The sequence below is a fragment of the Pavona decussata genome, unplaced genomic scaffold, assembly GCF_977016875.1.
Source record: "Pavona decussata unplaced genomic scaffold, jaPavDecu1.1 SCAFFOLD_61, whole genome shotgun sequence".
NCBI lineage: Eukaryota > Metazoa > Cnidaria > Anthozoa > Scleractinia > Agariciidae > Pavona > Pavona decussata.
The window spans coordinates 1,020,759-1,040,555 of NW_028145482.1; the positions used below are offsets into that span (position 1 = coordinate 1,020,759).

The 19,797-nt window shown below is 37.3% G+C and overlaps 1 protein-coding gene and 1 long non-coding RNA gene across 2 annotated transcripts; one reads left to right on the top strand and one right to left on the bottom strand.

The window, feature by feature from the left end:
* Positions 1-9,323: 9,323 nt before the first annotated feature.
* Positions 9,324-11,023, bottom strand: LOC146478976 (uncharacterized). The gene is made up of 2 exons (XM_085111144.1): positions 10,902-11,023; positions 9,324-9,934 (listed from the first exon to the last, which is right to left on the bottom strand). Exons 1-2 carry the CDS (start codon positions 10,920-10,922, stop codon positions 9,518-9,520), a joined length of 438 nt encoding a protein of 145 aa, XP_084967270.1. The 5' UTR covers positions 10,923-11,023; the 3' UTR covers positions 9,324-9,517.
* Positions 11,024-18,176: 7,153 nt separating this feature from the next.
* Positions 18,177-19,273, top strand: LOC146478977 (uncharacterized). Its single transcript, XR_014864978.1, has 2 exons — positions 18,177-18,313; positions 19,161-19,273. It is a non-coding gene; the product is annotated as an uncharacterized LOC146478977 (long non-coding RNA).
* The last annotated feature ends 524 nt before the right edge of the window (positions 19,274-19,797 follow it).

Here is a 19,797-nt window from a genome sequence, read left to right on the forward strand (position 1 = left end):
TTTGTTCAACCAACTTCTCAGTTGTTGGATATCGTGTTTGATATATTACATCAAGTGGAGTTCGAATCGTTTACCTTCGCACCGCCGCTAACCCCTGTGATTGTTGAAGATTTGAGTAGGCGCAACCTCTAAAGTCAGACTATCAGCAGTTACACTTGATGCTAAGAAAAACAAAAACAAAACAACAGAGTAAGTTCTGAATTTATCTAGAAACAAATCTTCAATGAAATTAGAAAGTACAGGCGAGTCATAGATTTCTAGTGACGCTCTCACGTTGAATATTTGTGGTGACTTCCATATCGCTCAGAAATGCTGCGTCGTGTACTTTCAAATGTTATTTCACAGAGATAAATAGCGAATACATGTGCGCATGCCCTAAACTATTCAATCAGCCAAGCATTAGCATTTTAATATTATGGAATACGTAATTGGGGGTGGGTATGGAATTGAAAGCTAAGCAACCTAAGCAGCGTGGGACAAAGCGGCCAGTTGAAAGCCTATCTCTATGGCACGCTTGTTATACCGTGGTTGTCATAGCAATCAAATAGATTTGTCATGTCAGCCTATTCCAGTGCTTCTATCTGTCGTTCTTCGATACTCCCGAGACCAATGCGGTGCAACATCGAGTTAAGGCTAACATCAGGAAGCCAATTCCCGAGCGTTTAATTTCCGCGTTCTCTCTCCGCTGGCCTTTCGCGGGCCCTCGCTACTGTTAAAGGCGGGGGTACACCTGAAAGCCGTTTTCACGCCACTTAAAATCGGTTTAACGGAAATATCTCGTTCGCGTTTTATGCAATACAAAAACCCTTAGCTCATAACACAAATCAATGTTTTGGGGTATTTTGTAAATTTCTGGGGAATTTTTAGGTATATTTGGGAGGAGATAGTTTTCTCTCAAAAGAATAGAAAAATTAGAATTTAAAGTTAAAAATTGATACAGTCCCTTACCAACCTGGTGTGCTCTTGGGTTGGGGGCAACTGTCTGTCGGTGTTCCAAAAATATATATATTTTTTCTTTTATCCCTTCTCAGGAGCCCTGCCCTTTTTTAAACCTCTTAAAATTCCATCCAGATTCATGTTTACCCCCACCTTAAGACCCTGGAACAGACAACTGAAGGATGAAACTTTGAAGTTTGAAACGTTCAATCTTGTTTTTGAAAGGTTAAGTTTTTCTGAAATTTTGCTTCTGTCACCTCATTCATGCATCAATTTCTGAAATTCTTCTTCCGGGACGAAAACTTGTACACAACGTTGCTGTTGCGATTTCCCGACTCCGAAAAAAGTACGAGTTCACAATTAGTAATGTATTTAACACAGTGTATAGACTGCGAGCAATCTCTCTTTTGCTCGAGAATCCGTGAAGAAAAACGCAAAAAACTGAGCGAGCACGATATTCGAGGAAAGACCGGCGAAGCAAGCGCGGCGCCTGCGCTATTCGCGCGCGCGAATATCGTGCTCACTCATTTTTTTTTTTATGTTGTTGTTGTTGTTGTTGTTGTTGTTGTTGTTGTTGATTTTCGAGTTAATTTGGGGACTGGTAGCATTATATAAAGTGTACTTTAAAGTGGTGAATCTAATCAGACACGCCACATTTTATGCATAGCGCAACAAAAAAAATGAACCAAAGAAAGAAAGGAAATGATTTTATCCTTTAAAAGTATCTGTAAAAAATACCGTTTTTAAAACGACGGGGCTCTCAAACGGAAGTTTTATGATCTTTTCAAATGTGGAGGAAGTTCGTACCTCAAGATATATTTCAATCAAATATTTAAATTTTAATGCGCCGAAGACAGAATGTATTGAATAAATTATTACTAACATAGAAAAGTCTTTCGCCTGAGAATTGCACGAATTACCGGAATAACTCCTCACAGTTCATACATACTACAAACATAATGAGAGCAAGTATCTTAATGTTTACATAAATGTCCATTATTATTTTCGGTTAATATATGTGCAGCCTGTACAGTCAACAGTGCATATACAATTACCGGCTGATTCGCAAAACTGTTCTTTCTTGTCTTCGGACGGTACATGTTTTATAGCTAATGAGAAGACAAGGCAAGTACATTTCGAGGACCATTTATCCCAACATTTCTTCCTTTTCATTTCTTTCAAGGTAGACAAAGCGTGACTATTTTGTTGCCCCGTTTCAATGAACTTAGGGAGAGCAAAATCTTCAGCAGCTATATTGTCCACGTCTGCCTGGTTATCTCCGCTTGCTTCGAAGTGTCTACCAACCGAGAGTGGAATGGCGAGTAGTAGAAGTGTCAATACTGCAAAAGTACTAGGCTGTGAATTTGCAAACAGAAAAAAATTAGCTTAAGGAGAATTATTACAGAAGAAATAGTAAATTTTGAATTTAAGACAACCTAGTCTCAAAATCATTATCAAATAGGAGACTGTCCTAACGTATTAAAGAAATTACCTTGAAAACTTTCACGTCCATTCTTGCTTCGAATTGACTCATGAACTGCGTTTAAGTTCAGGCAGGCTCAGTTTAAAAAGAACTGTTTTTGAGGATGGGAAACGTTTCCGATTTATACCTTAAACTAACGGGAAGTTCAAAGTAATGCTCCTATAATTATTTCTAAATATAATTTTAGACTTAAACGTAAGTGCAATTTTTATCGTACATGGGTAATTATCCGGCTTGTACCTTTAAACAGATGAAAATTAATTTTAGCACGCGCCTACGTGGTTGGACTTTCAAATGTGTCACGTGCAGGCAAAGGTCGTGCCCCCTGCTGGTGTCCCGTATGTATTATCCCAAGAAACATACGACGCTTAATATGGGCAGGATGTTTGAACTTAAACAAGCTCCTTATAAAAGAAAAAAAGACACTTAAACAAATCTTGCCCTAGTCTCTACAAAGGAGACTGTTCTGACAGACTAATGATGTGTCATCCGTTAATTTCAACATCCTGTAGATTTCGCCTTTACTTTTTTGAATTTTACGACAATTTTAAGGCCTTTAGCACTATTGCTAAAAAAAAAAAGGAATCTATTGCGCAAAAAGTCAAAAACTTTTTTGTTTATGTTTTTTTTTTGCGGGAGCGGGAAACCCTGTTTACAGAAGTGTAGTTTATTTATACACTGCCTTTTTCTCGTCTGTCCGACGATCATTATCAGCAAGCGCCCTAGCGAAAACAAATAAAATCTTACGAGGAACGCTGGGATTTGCTCGCGCACTCGCTTTACGTTGAAACACAAAAAAATGAGAAGAAAAATTTCCAGCTGTGGACAATGACTAAAGTGACGTTTCTCCTCATCCTGACAATGATGATGATGATGATACACTGTTTGACAGTGAACACATGTTTGGCGCACTTTTTGTTTTGTTTTGTTTTGCTTTTGTTTTTGTTTTTTTGTTTTTTAATTTTTATTTTTTCATAGAAAGAAATTCCCTTGACGTTCAACAATACGAATTTCACACAAGTTACTCTCTTTTTTTTCTGCTTCTTCATTATACTTAGAGCTGTTTGATCAACTTTTCATATCACAAGTTGCTCTAATACGAACTGCTGAATGGTGCGGTCCAAATTAAATTGTTTTCAAAACTAGGTAGGTGGCTCTTTCTTGCAAATTTCTTGCCATTATTACAGCGTCGTCGCCACTTTAGCATTAAGCGTTGGAAAGCTAGCCAAAGATTGTAATTGAGGAAGCTTGGGTGCATGGGGTGCTTTGACCTCATGCGATTTCAACTTCTTCGCGTGGTTTAATGCCTCGCATGAAGCAGTATGTTGCATGCCTTTTTTTTTCTCAAATGTTTATTGATCGTTTCTCGTATGTTCGTTTCATCTTTAATTGTATCACCCGCCTCACAGTCTTTAAACATTATATGTAACAACTTGGTAATGATAAAGCCTTATTCTATAAGCCCTATGGCTTCTCATAAGGCTTCCTCACCATTTTCTCTGTAATATAGTTTTTGTACTCTTATTTTGCTATTTTGTAATGTGTGTGGTGAAAATTAAAAATAAATAAATTAAATTCGAAGGGTTGCAATGAAATAAGCCTTCAAAACTTCTTAACATATAAGTTCTTGAAAGTACTAGCTTGAAAATGATCTGGATTGACTTCTTGATGTTTCTATCAGCACACCTAGATTCCTTGCTTAAAATTCCTGACGTCCGCGCGACTAAGCTGATCTGTCATTGCCTTCGACGGTTGCACCTGTAACAGTACCTAGTTGAATTGTTTTTTCGTTAATTTCTCCTGCTCCCCAAAAACCTCTACAGATAATTGAATAACATCACTTACGCTGGAAAAAACCTGAGTAATAATTGCACGTCGGAAACGTCTACTACTTCAAGAAAGGATGCCATATACGCAGAATGGCCAATTAAATTCAAATTTAATGCGTCCGACCAATTTTGAGTAAGGCGGCTAACGTGGGTTCTTGACGCACAAATAAGGTTTTAATCGGTCTTCCTTTGTCAGGAAATATTAACCTGTGAAAATTATGCACTAAACTGTTACCCACACCGGCAAACAGTAGTTAAGACAAAAAACAACGAGGGTAAAGGGTGAACCGGTCCAACGAGAACATTCCAGCAAAATGTCCCCTGTGTTTCTCAGTTTATTTTGTGGCCTTTACAGTCATATTAATGTAAGCTAATGTAGTTTGATCCGTCCAGACAATGCATGTGAAATTTAAGTGAAGAAAGTGTAAGGAAATAGAATTTTATTTCCACAATCCACTAGCTGTTCTCTAGTCAGTTTTACGAAAATGCTAGTTGACCTTATTTTAACTTTTCTAACGAATATTTACCCTTTGAAATTTTGCCGAAAAAAAACTTTTTGTTAAAATTCAGTCCGAATTGCTGAGTCGAATGGAGGTCCACCGAAATGAGGCGTTAGGTCTCTCTAATGCTCATTGAGGCTTTACCAAAACTTACTCAGGAAGTTAATCAACTCGGCCGGAAATGAACAGTAACACAGCATCAAGCTGCAAGCGGGGTTCGTTCCGTTGTTAAGTTACTTCCTATGCACGATATCGATCCGTGTGAATCGTTTTTGCTTCGGGATTAGGAAGAAAGATGCAGGTACAACGAAGGAGGTAGTAGAACTTTAACTTTGTATTCCTATAAATGGAGAACATTCGAGATCTTTTCTTCCGCTGATAAAAAGACAGACCTTTCCGAGCAACCTTAATTATCACCAGCTTGTTAGTTATAAAAACAAAGCGCTCAGTGAAACTAAAATCACACTCACCCACGCATGTCTGACGTACATCATTGCTTGTATTCAGTCGGACAAACGGACAGGTTCATCAATTTTCGGAATCAAAATAACTTGTTATTTTCACACGCCTTTTGAACAGGTTTATCTATTTTCAGGATCAAAATAACTTGTTATTTTCTCACCCTTTTTGCATATTTATGACATTTCAACTTCCTACCAATTTAATAAACAAGCTTACAGCTGGTATAGCTTTAAACAGCAACGCTTAAAATGGCGCCAGAAATTCAGAGGATTTTATTTGAGCCAATGTAGACATATAGTAAATTTTGCGCGTATGGGCTGATCTCAGTGACTAGGACAAAAATCAAACTGATCTTGAAAACACACCAGGGCTCCGACATGAGCTAACTTAACAGACCTTATGTTGTGTATTTTAATAGGACCAACCATTAGTTATCCGACCAGCGTTTAAGTGCACTGTAACTCAGCCATTTTTTAAAAGGTTTTAACCGATGAAAATTTAATATGTAATATATATGGAATATCGCATCACATCACATCACTTTCGCCACTGCGGCGGTCTTTCATCTTTTAAGTAAATAGCGTTTTATACTAACAGAATTGAGAATGATGTCCTCGTAAACAAAACTAAGGCCAGTTGCTCTGTTCGCAGATATTATCTCGATTGTTGATTTTAGCCGAAGTGAAATATGACTTACTTAAGGGGCTCAGAAACAAATTGCCCAACCCACAAACTGCGAATTGCCTTTGGTAAACAAACAAATAGCATGTTTCAGAACCAGACCAACACTTTAAGAAATACAAATTATTTTCTGTTTGGTTTGGAACGGTATGAATTTGTTTTCAATTTTTAAGTAGGCAATTTCCAGCTGTTGTTCTTTTTTATTTTATGATAGCCCATTTTCTTCTGAGCCAATCACTTGTTAAACACGCCTCAGCAATAGACCGGCTAAGCACTTCTGATCTCTGCCCTATATCAGCTTAAAACGATTCCAGCAAGTCATTCTGAATCTATCGATTTCGGTTTTCTTTAAAAAAAAAATGGACTGCTCTAAACCAGAACGGTAGTCTAACTGCTCAATACTGGCTGGCTGGTTCGAAAGCATGGGAGCTTTAATTATTTCAGCAGTCCGATATTTTTTTTCTGACTACAGAAGACATCTGCTACACAAACTATGTTAATGTGCTAAGGCTAAAGCTCCATCATATATTAAGATTAATTTGCTTGCCTTTTTCTTCAATGGCACGGTGTATACTTATGGTCATTGTTGGGGAGGAAAATATAGTATTACAGAATAATACCATGAAGATTTCCCCCTTACCGAGATTTGCGCCCTCTATACTGCACTGAATGAGTTCTCTTTAAGCTAGTTTGAAAAAATAAAAAATAAAAAAACAAGGACAATTTAAAGATCAAGCGACACATTAAAGTCTATGACAAAATGGTTGTCAAGAAAACTGCTATTAGAGACGTTAATTGCTATTTATAATTCAAGCTATCAACCAAGGATCTGTCAAAAATGGACTGCAGATGTGACCACACAAAGCCATCGTTAAAATGGCTATTAACGTCCACGTCCAGTAAAATATTTGTTCGATTCATGAACGGAAGGATTCAAATTAAATAGGAATAATTTTACATTTCCTGTTAACGGTCTGTTCTTTTCTTTCATTTAGATTAAGATTAAGATTCAGGGACAAAGTTTATTGTATTGTATTAAGCATAATGCAACTGAGTTATTTTCTTGTTTATTATTACTTTTTGTTAACATTAATATTATTATTTGCAATAGGCTAATTTCTCAGAGCAAATAAAGGAAAATATATATATAAAAAAATCCTGAAGTCTTTTACTTCACTTACATAAGGCTACATGAGACAGAATTCTTGTGTAGATGACAGTTGGCAGAAACGCCAACCAAATGTCGTAGGAAAAATGCGCACAGAAAACCAGTTGTGATAATATAAACAGCACCCTTAGGGCATTGTGCGCTATCTATTATTATGATAATTCTCGAGTCTGACCGCACTTTAACCGCTGTCAAACATGAAACTAAAGCTCCATCCACACCAACAAAACATGTTTAATTAAACCAGGTTTAACAAAATGAAAATTTTCAACAGAAAGCTGAACCACTGACTTTGACAAAGGATTCAAGTAAACTTTATCTTATGCTTTCATTTGTGCTAAATCTGTAGTCGACAAAAATCCGAAAGCAGCTCTTATGAAGGATACAAATTTTAAACTGTGTTTAACTTAACAGCTTTTAAACGTGTTTAATCCTTGGTGTGAATGGGGCATAAGAAAACTCCATTGAATATAAGGTTCTCAATTCGAAAGCTTAAAGATGGTAAGTTTTTTGTTTGTTTGTTTGTTTTCTTTGTTTGTTTGTTTTTTGTGAATCTGTGAGTTATTAATCACGTTTTGGATTTTCTTTAAGTCAAATAGGTCACGTATTCAAACACTAAACACTGGGCATACAGTCACGGCCAATCAGTCTCCACTTACTGCAAATTCATTTTTTAGAAAACCGTAAAATGATTTCGTAAACTCAGAGGCTCACAAAAAACTTAAATAAAACAAAAAGCATCAACAGATTGCGGAGTAGAGTGGCCGAACGTGTCAAACGATGTTAAGGACGGTTTGAGGCAGGTGCCTCCTTTTGGTGTGCGCATACGTACTGCGTATCTCGGGATGGTCTGAGATGATATGATGTCGATGCTTACTAATTCAAAGGTATTTTGTGCAGTTTATATGACTATGTTGAAAAATAAAATGTTAGGAAGGGCTATCATAATCCCCGCTCCAAAATAAATGATAATAATAATAATAATAATAATAATAATAATAATAATAATAATAATAATAATAATAATAACGACGACGATGATAATGATGATGATGATGATGATGATGATGATGATGATCATAATAATAATAATAAGAAGAAGAAGAACAATAATAATAATAATAATAATGTTATTTACAAGAATAAAATCTACTAGAAACAGTTTGATTCTATTAAAACCTGATTGATTTACAGTTTGCTGTCATAAAAATAATAATAATAATGATAATAATAATAATAATAATAATAATGTCGAGAATGATGATGATGATGATGATGATGATGATGATGATGATGATGATGATGATAAAAAGGAAGAAGAAGGAGAAGAATCCAATCTCGTACCCAGTGTCCTCAGGGCCAGCGGTTTTTTGCCAGGAGAGCCTCTGGGGAATTCGAAAAAATGTATATTCGGTTTTTTTTTTGATTGGCTGTCCTGTAACAGCTTGTATTGTTTTACAGCAGAAATCCTGCGGTAATAAAATTCCTGTTCCTCAGAGTCTCTCCCGGCGCCCACCCGCTGACCAATAAGCGTGATCCACTCTGGGTGCAAGATTGAGAAGAATCCAAAAAGAAATTGAGGGTAACCACGCCTTTTTCAGAAATAATTAAGCTTCAATTAGGGAAAAAACTCCATAAATTGTTAGTTTTTTTTTAAGGCTTCCTAGAGGAACTGTTGGTTAATTATCTCAGGATAATGCGTGGTTATACCTCCAGTTTGTTTTTGTATCCCAATATCCCTTGCTAAGATCTGCTTTTCCCATGTAGTCATGAAATGCGCAAAATATAACTGTGTAGTGGAACCTCTCCTTACGGACACCTCTCTATTACGGACAGTTTACTTGGTCCCTGAGAGACCGAAATCCATACAAAGCCTACCTCTCTAAAACGGACACCTCTATAATGCGGACACTTATCCCTGTCCCCTTGGTGTCCGTAATAAAGAGGTTACCAAGGAGGCACCATCCTCAAGATTCATCTTAACTTAGGAGATCTTCGTGAATTTGGCCCCAGAGGACCTAAGGTGATAGTCCAGGGCTGAAGTATCGTCAGATTGGCCGAATGAATCCAATGATGTTAAATTGTGTTGAGTCTTGACGTTGGATCAATTTGGGGCCAAAGGGCGTCAAGCCTGTAAATCCGCTGGTTTTTGTACTGAGTATTCTTTTGCTTCACAAGGGGACTACAAAGATACAGTTTAAGCATTTTGGTTGATATACTGATGTTCATTTTCATGTGTATTCAAATAACTACGATATGTCAACTTTGACGCTTCCATAAATACTTTATTTTCCAACACTGTTTTCGTTGTACAATTAGCTGGTTAGCATAACTTTACTGCTAAAATACGATCTCGGCGATAAATAATTTTTCGTTTTACAACTTCCTTCACACTATTAACAGTATGGTAAAATTTTATAAAGCTTGCACATATTTACATGGTGTTCACCAATTCCCGCTACTTTTTGCAATCTACCACAAATGTCAGGGGATCCTCTCTATCTTTTAAGAAAAACACCCGTTTGATTTCTTTACAATACGGCGCGCAAGTTACCGTTAGGATCACCGTCTGACGGTCGATTAGCTTCATCTTCTCGCCTATCACACAGAGGTTAGGGGGCTGAGTTGGAGCTTCTCTCTTGACTCTGCCTTCTTCCAGGTCCTGAATGGCAAAATCATCCTGGTATTCGAGGCTGCGATCCATCAGTCCACCCCGTTCAGTGGTATCTTCATTTGGGCCATGCGTGGCGTCGCTTTCTTTGGGGTCTGTGTCTTTTGGTTGAACTTGCAGTGTAGAACTTGTCGGTTTGCTTTCAGAATTTCCATACATCGAGAAGAGAAATGCAAAAACCACAAGGGCTGTGTAGAGGATATTCTGATAATAGAAAATAACAAGGCAAATGATTGCTTTGAATCCAGCCTGAGTATATTAGTCACTAAGGTTTGGACAATTAGACATCATAAAGCTCGTAGCTTTCAAAGACTTATTTTCCATTTCCCAGTATAGGACACTCAATGAATAAGCTGGGAATTAGGAGTATATTGTTGTTAATACAACTAGTGAGAAATTCGTACATTTTACAGCTAGGTTTGTAATGACATAAGCTTCAAGCCAAAACCTTCAGCCCTGTTCACAATTAGCTACAGAACCAAGGGAAGGCGTGGTTACAGAACAGTGGAGTTGGGCTTTTAATTAAAGCAATTGCGTATCGTACAAGAGATTTTAAGAATTGCAGTGCATTAGGCGCAACACATATTACTTAGCAGTTTTGCAAAAACAAAACAAAAAAAGGAAAAAGGGAAACGGAAAAGGAAACAATAACAGGAAGAGCATGCTCAATAGAATGAATGCGAATGGTCGCGCTCATTCTAGGTTTTATCCACAAACTCATAATTGAACCACATTTTATGAGTCACGTTTTGGCTCTGGAGGGAAATTTGTTAGACGTTTGGTCATTTGACTTTAAATGTGATCATGATCTGTGTAAAAATTCTCTAAGTAGCTGAAAACGTTTGTACATACATTCAGATTTAATTGATATTATTGTCTTGTTTTATACAAGCATTGGAAACAACACGTAATCAGAAATCAGTGCAACTTGTTCTACCTTTTAAGAACAGGGTGTGTGGTAACTGGGATTATTGACAAGAATTAGAAAAAAAAATTGTCAATAACTTCTACTGTACCATATGGTAAGAATTATAGATTTTTTTATAGAATTGTTATAGTTGTATATCTTCTGTAAGAAGGGATAGAAAATGACTTGAAGATTTGTTTGATGGAAGAAAGGGCCTGAAGAACAAGAGTGAACATTTTAGCAAAAAGAGTAAAAATTCCCTACCTTTGATTTGAAGCTAGCCATTTTTTGTATAACTCCACAGAGAAAAGGTAACTCAGTCGGGCTGACTCAAAAAACTCAGCGAAGGCTCTCTTCTCCTTTTTTCTTTCAGAGGCTTAAACTCCTTCAATGTAGCACTGCCCAGAAAGCACTCTCTTTTATATGGTACGTAGCAGGAGCGATTAGAAATATATTTAGAGGATTACACGTTGTGTTCATTTTAGAAGTTGCATATTAACCAAAGGATAATTATGCAAAGGATTGCATAATTTTTGGGAGTTATCTTCCTCTTTTACCTAAGGATGCGGATTTTAAGCTTACGATCGCGAATTCACTCGCTCATTAATAACAGTTCCCAGTTCTATTTTAGATGTTCCGTTGCATTGTTTTTAATAACTGTCGCATCCTTTTAGGCTCGAGGTTCGACACAGTTTTAAAGTTCAATTTAGTTTTTGTTAAAATATAAATTTGTTGCACTTTTCACCGAGTTTTTTTTTTTTCGTTTGTGTGCACAGACGTCATTACATAGACAAAGTGATTCTCCCGTGAAAACATTCTGCCACCATAAGATATCACTTTCTCGTGTAAGTAGTATGTCTGTTTATTTTGCTTTACGAATTGGTGATATGTTTAATTAAACCCTTTTTAAAGTGGGATGGAATCAAGTGGATAACTGTTCTTATTTTTGCACGTGGCTTAGCCCTGCTGAGTGACGTAACATTGCCAACAGATCCGCTTGAAGTTAGAACTTCCCATACTCGAGTTCCTCGTGATCATCGTAATGTTTTCAATCAGTTCACTTCATGCATGCTTGACCGTCACTAATAATGGGACTAGGAAATTACCATACACACAATAAAACCTCTTTAATTAAATGCTTCATGTTGTGTCAGCGACATGAAACGATTCTGACCCGAAGTTTTCATGTTTGAACCGGCTGGTTTAACCGTTTTAACTAAACATTTTATAACTCAGTATCGATACCCTAGTTAGGTCTGCTCGTGAGAAACTTCCCTTTGGTAACTCAGCTGACTCAGCTCTGGGCCTGCCTTGTTATTACTTGATATAATATAGCTGTGTCTAAATCTAAGCTTATTTAATTTGCAGCTGAACCATTTCATAACAGTTTGTTCGAAGTTTCAATTTATACAACTTGTGCGCTCTACTGTTTGTTTTCTCTTGAATCCAGGCATGATTACTTTGAAAGATATTTTGCATCCTCCAACTAAATTTTGAGTAAAGCATTTTGGCACGGTAGCTATGCAAAGTCTTACAAATAGGACTACTACATGCATGTAGTGGTAAGAGTCAGGGAGAGACACGCAAACGTATCATGTGGCTACCACAAATGACCATAAATATCATCAAATCAAAAAAATTATCAAATAATTAGATCCAACAAATCACCGTTCTAGACAAAATATCAAGGTTTCGTTGCATTGATCATGAAGAAATTTTTAAGAGCACTTCGTGGACTCTGGGCTTGATCAATCAGTTGGAAATAATAATTAATTTGCTAACCCGAAATAGACGAATAGAATCCTGTCCATTAGAATTATTAGTCCACAAGATAGCAAACAGTCAATTAAAATAAAATTCCCTTTCCTTTGCAGTTAACTAAATTTGGCAGTATCCACGTCGAGTGAACATGCATTTATGCTTTGCGGTTGACATAGTTGCTAATCAACATTTGTTCCTATAGCAACAAACGAGGTTTTATGACAAGTTCATGTGAGGTCTGTATAATTATATTGTAGGAAAGATTTTCTTGTACAGAATTTTGACGTCAATTCGTTTATTGAATTCATATATCTTAGCACACGCGATCTTCAATGACATTCCTTTCATGATCAAAAGCAGAATTTGCATTTTATACCATTCGCCCTAATGAAAGATTAACTCATCAATACCTTCAATTAACGATACACGAAATCGCGCACAGTAAGAACAAAGTGAGCAGGAAGTCGTTCGTCTTCATGGAAAAAAAATCCCTTCCTTCCATTAGACGTACATAAATGGCAACTTAACTCAGACTTCCTGTCGTAGCCTTTATTTAGTGCTTTTGACTGATCAGCGTTACTCATGCGTGATAACTAACCGGCGTTCCATTTCGGTTACGAGAGCCGCGTTCCTTTTGGCCAGCTGGCGAAAAGGAACGCGGCTCTGTGAAAGAAAGTGAGTTCCTTCTGCAGTGCATTCAGCGCGCTGAATCGGAAGTGTAACAGGAAATTCGATACCCGTAACTAGTCTAGTTCATGTTTTCTGCCTTCTTCAAGCTAGTGATATTCAACTTCCCTTTTAATTGTTCATAACACAGTGCGAATTTAAGTAGAAATTAGCGTTGACTAAAAGGAAAGAAATGCATAAGATTATCCATTCGATGTATTTTATGCATTTCTTTTTGTAGGTTAATTAGGTAATAGCTAGTTATACACGACCCCTCAAGCATGTAATGCTTTTATTCTCACCGTGTTTAAATAAAGGATTTTACTAACTAATTACTTACTATCATGAAACTAATGAATAAACGGATGGAAGTCTTACAGTGGACATTGCAGAGTTTTGCTTTTGTTGCCGTCGTTTTTCTCGCTTTCCTTTTTCTACCTTAACCCTGAAAATCAGTTAACCTTATAATTATCGGGCGACAAATTTCAGACAAAAAACGTTCGGAAGAATTCTTTTTATTTTTTTTTTCCTGGAAATTTCGGACTGAGCACTCCGAGAGGATATATCAGTGTAATTCGTTGTGTTCAGTTCGAACACAACCATGAACCTACAGGATATATTTGAGCTAAAATTAACAGCACAAAATAGAGTGAAGAATGCATTAACAGCAACTCTCCGGAATAGGTTATCCACTCCTTATCTTCGATCAGTTTTAAGAAGACGATAATTAAATATCTTAAATCTGTTATCCTAGCGGTAAGAATCACACTGTTGGGCATTTTCGTAAACTCTGCTCGCTGTAAAATTCCTCGAATTGGAGTTATTTGCAAATTTACCTAAATTATGCATAATCGACAATTATGTTAGTCGGATGGAAAAAAAAAATGGACATTTCTTCGTCCAAGCATTATTATTTTTCTCACAAAAGATCACATCGTGAATAACAAAAGTCGTGTGAAATATTTTTCTTTGAGGACAAAAGCCCTTTCCAGACTGCCATGCGTATCTATTTCGAAGCCTAAACAGGCCTATGTATGAATAAAACCAATATTTTATTTCATAATCAAATATCCATAGCTTGCATCCGCCGCTACGAAGCCGACTGAAAATGATACGATTGATAACGTTCAGCCAAACGAGAACAGCGATGAAAACACAATAATAATACAATTAAATTCTTAAGAAACCAGATCGGATTTCTTCAATTCGGAGTGATCATTTTTCAAGATTTTTCAGCACCATCCCTTCAGAATGACGCCTTTGATTTATAGACATTCGGTCTAGCCGGTCAGTCAGTCTGATAAATGGAAACTACTCTTAGTCAGCAATGACCCTGTCATGAATATCAAAAGAAAAAAAAGAAAAAAAAAAAAGAAAAGGCACTTCATACATTTTAAGAAAGAAAGCTATGGTTACTGTTGTCGACTCGAAATATGTTATTTAATGAATATATTATAATTAGACCTAGTTAGAGGCCCAATAACAATGGTTTGGCAAACAGTTTCCACGAGAAGCCATTACCAACTCAGGAATTACATTACAACTTGCAAATGTTAATAATTTAACCGATATAAAACAATTGCTCCAAAAATGGATGTGAAATCGTGCCATGACGACATTTACCATTATCCTTTATCACGTTCCGTGAACTGAAAGTCTTCCCGCTCCGTTCTTCCTCATCCGAACGAGAACTGGATTCTAAAACAAACTTGGTTATAAATACTGATCATGATAAAAACAGGTAGAGAGTTGGTATCGGAATTATCACTGACTTTCCGGTTTTAAAAAGACTGACGTAATTCATTTCCTACAAACTAGCTGGAACTGAGGACACTTTTTTTTTATCGAACCACGAGGAAACGTGATACTTCCTGCTTAATGACATTTGATACGAGAAAAGAAATTTGATACCGCGAAATCCGTGATGTCTTTGGAAACATCAACCGACACACAATCTAAAGCCTTCCGGTTGATTGATACCGATCGTTTCAAGCTTCCGTGTCTTTCGATATTTCGATGTCTAAGACGGAAACTTCCCTATAATTAATAATCTGTGTTCTTGAATAAATTCAAGCTGGATAAGAACCAAATACGTTAAATATAACTCTCGTACACAGTCATCGACTTTCATCGCAACTTCCATGAAAGTCATTATTAGACCAAGATCCTCGTTTGAAAGAATGGTTTCGATAACATAAAGGGAAAAGGCCTTCGCAACCTAAAGGGACCTTATGCAGCGACGACGACGACGTCAACGAGAACGTCAAAAAACAATAGTTTTAATAAGCAAAACACTGGCTCTGCACGTGCGTTATACACTTTGGTACATTTCTTTGTCGTCCTCGGCAAAACAATAAGGTGAAATGACCAAATTTAAGGTTTTATGGAGAACGTGAACGCATGATGATTAATTTTCCTTTCTCTTTCTGAACTTTAAAGGCGCCCCTACAACGTTAGCTCCTCGATAGTTCGGCTACATTGCACAAAACTGAGAGAGTATAAATCATCGCGAATTTATTCAGAAGACGCGAAGGTACTTTTTTAAGTTTCGTTTTCGTCGGCGTCGTCGTCGTCTCTGCTTAAGGTCCATTAACGGCAGTCAGAACGATGACTGCCCCGTTTTAAGTAACGCCCTAGATCTCACAAGATTATGGCTGAAAAAATAGCGGACCTATGTTTAGTTGCCGTGGGCATGCATTGGTACGCATACGCGAAGTATAGTACCTTCCAAGTGTCGCTGAAATGCGACATTAATGCCTTTTTTTTCTGCTTCTTATGTGAGCCTTCCTTAAATGATTCAGATTGATGTTTTGAAGCTTTGTTCTCAAAGAAATTACACAGAAATTAAAGCCGGTACAATATGTTCAAATGCTTCAAAGTTGGGCAATGACAATAACTAAAGGATCTGTGGTGGGATTTGAGCCAGAATTATGGCTGTGAATTAAGAACTTGAAAACCTAAGACGATATGCCATTCCTTTGTCTCCTATCACACTGAGAGGGAGCTGCTTTTGTGCGGCATTTCCTAACTCGATGGAAGTGTCACTGTCAGAATTGAAAAAGTTACTTAGTGAATTTACAACGAACGGACTAGGACCTAAACCACAACTGACACAAAAGACAAGGCTGGAAGCGTTTCCAATCGATCAATTGACAACTGTCGTCTGGTATGCTTAGCTCTCAGTGATCCTGAAAATGAGGGTTGCGTTATTAATTCTTAGTTCAACATCGCAAATCTATTCACAAGCATCCGAAACCCAAACTACTAAAATGAAGCGCGGAAGGCGAAGGTAAATCTGATGAAGATATCACCACAGCAAAATCTCTGAAATTTTACTTTGGCTAATCGATGAAAATCGATGCGAGTAAAAATCATTCTGGCCCCAGTTGTTCAAAGAGTGGATAACTTTATCCAGTGCATAGGTCGCTATGCGGCAGATAAAATTTGTACAAGAATTTCCTATGATTTCCTATAGCCCTATAATTTGTGTATAAAGTAGAAGTGTCTGTCTGGTCTAAGTATGGGATTGTGTGAAAACATGCCAAAAGCCTTGGCTGGAGTACATTTTATCCGCTGGATAGCAACTTATCCACTGGATAAAGTTATCCGCTCTTTGAACAACTGGGGCCTGGTGATTAATTGAGCGAGTGAGTTCAATCGTTAAAAAAATTCAAATGCTATCAAGGCAAACATCTCGTGTTGTTTTAAACTCGATTAAAAAAAAAAAGTTGCGACCTGGCGGAATTATGGGGTGATCGAATTAGTTTTCGCATAATTCGTGTTTTGTATGCAAGAAATATATAAATCTATTTTTCTAACAAAAAGGTTGCACATAGCACAATGGTCAAACGCTTGCCAGAGAGCTGGTGGGTCTTATAGTTCATGGTTTATAATACGGGTGTCCTTTCTGACCTTTTTCCAATCGAGTGTATACAGATAACAGCTAAAAAGTGGGATACTTTCCCTCATTTAATGAGGGACATTGAAGTACAATCGTGGACAAAACTGTTAAGAAACTTTTAGTCGATCTACAAATTCGGCAGCTACAGTGATAAGTCAATAACTCCCCTCCACCTCCTCCTCCCCCTCCACTTGTCTGGCCTTTAAAACAACATAGTGAGGGGGAGGGGGAGGTGAAGGTTTGCTACTCTCCAGGCGGTGTTTTCCTTAAGGAAGACTGAAATAAAAGGGCAAAATTCACAGTTTTCTTAGCACGTTTTGTCCAGACTGTAGATACTCTAATACTAACTGGAAAAGATCGAGAGTTCTGGTCACGTTACTGGTTTGAAATTTGAAAGTCGTACACGTACTCAATCTTGTACTCGTACTTTACATCCAAAGGTTCCCAATAACAAATACATACAACAACTTCAAATGGGTTGCTATTGATTGTTATTTGATTTATGACTATAGATAGTTTACAATTTTTATCAAATACGTAGATCAGTAGTTTTGATACTATTCTTCTATACACAGTAAACATGGAGACCCTGCACAGAATGGATCATTTCTCCTCAAAACTGTCTCTCAGTACTTCTCTGTAAAATAGATAAAATTTACTGTACATTTAAATTTAGCGTTCTACCACAATCCTACACGTTTTATCTCCCAAGTTCATTATTCGACTTTTGCTTAATTCAGTAAAATATTGAGATGTTAAAATTGAAACAACTTCCTTTAATATTTACGGAAGTTCCCCGCGATCTCTTTACGAGAATTAAAAAAATGTCACTAAGAATAACAACTTTCAGGTTCTAAATTTTCACTGTCTGCTTTTAGTTCTAGCCTCATGGCTGGTTTCGTTAGTACCTAACGTTCTAGGTAATTAATAAGACTAACTACAAAAATTCGCGTTCATTTAAGGACGGTACCTATTTTTGCTACTGCGCATACGTTCTGCGCATCTCGGGATGGTACGAGAAAGTCGGCTTTCTTAATGGCGGTGCCTGACAAAACAGATATTTTTGCGCGGTTTATAGCTACACGGGATAAGCAGAACTTGAGAAGAGTTATTAGAACCGGAAAGAAAATTGGGGAAACAACGCATTTTTCAGAGATAATTAAGCTTTAATTTGGGGAAAAATCGCATACATTTTTTTGCATTGTGGTGCTTTTTAAGAATTATTGTTGCTTAATCATCTCTAGAAAATGCGTGTTTACCCCCAATTTTCTTTTTGGATTCCAATAGCCCTTGCTAAGATCCGCTTTTCCCGCAAAGTCATAAACCGCGCAAAATATACGTCGGTACAGTGGAACCTCTCCTTACGGACACCTCTTTAATACGGACACCTCTCTATTACGGACAGTTCACTTGGTCCCTGAGACACCTAAATCCATATAAAGCCTACCTCTCTAAAACGGACACCTCTATAATGCGGACACTTATTCCTGTCCCCTTGGTGTCCGTAATAAAGAAATTCGACTGTATTAGTAGGCACCGTCCTTGAGTTGCAGTAATTTCTGGTAAAAAACGTTAATTTCAGGAACTTCAATAAAATGGATTGCTAATCCCGCGAGGCTAATTTCCATCTTTTTTTACTCCAAACTAATAGTCATAATAGTATTTCCACGGAGGTCACACTGGAGGAGCTAAGCAGAATGATTTTAATTTCCTTTAAGAAATTTTATTTTTATGCAGACACCTTTTATTGTTCTGTATCTCCATTATGGCCGCCGGCCGCCCTATATCGAATCCTGTCCAAAGTGGACCATTGAAAAATCTCCAATCAATCATTTGCGACCCTTGGTGTCCATTCTCCTTCTTAAAAGAGTCTTACTCGAACTCAACATTTGAGAGGTTAAGGGAAAGTGTCACGAAGATTTGCATTAACAGAAAGCTAACAGGTACCACACCAGTGTACTACTAGAAAACTGTCCTGATTGTTTCTGGCCATAGATGGAGACCGCACGGCTAGATTTTCGCATCTTCTTCACCAAAATGCGCTTGAACAGAGCACGAGTTTATTTCATTCCGCTGATTTTTCTCTCTGATTTCCTTACGTTTACGGCAAACGGCAGAAATGAACACGTAACCATGTTGCCCTCCATTTATCGCACGCTGTTTTCAGTTTCCCAGTGTAATTGAGTTGTTTTGAGTTAGCAGAATTATTTTGCACTATTGTCAGCCATGTTAAGTCAACTCTCGCCTTGCGGACACCTCGCTATTACGGACACCCGGATGACACGAACAGCAGCTAAATTCCCGGAAACATAAATTACAGACGTTTGACTGAAATAAATTCCCGCTATTAGGGACACTAACTGGCGCGGTCCCGAGGGTGTCCGCAATAAAGGGAGTTGACTCTACTAACTTTTTCAAGAAAACATAAACGCGAATCTCACGTTTGCCGTAAACGCGATTCTAAATCTTTCTATTGTTGCACCATTTTCACCAAAAAAAGGTCAAAATCCCCGTGACTCTTCCCTTTTAACTGTTTTCCACAAAATACGCTTACTTTGGGATTATTAACCTACTTTTCTAGAGTAAGAGACCAGCACACTCGTGATATTTATTTTTTTTTTCTTTTGAAATTCTATCTTCTTTTTCGTGTAAAATTTCTCTCGTTATTTAAGCCCAGTCAATTTCAAATACTTTATAACAAAGATTCCCTACAAGGCAAGTGAAGCATTTTAGATTGTGTCGACAAAAAGGAAAAAACGGTGCGTATACGGAGTCGCCATTGTAACAACCATCCCGCTAGCTTACCGCCAGTAGCGCAAACTAGCAATCAGA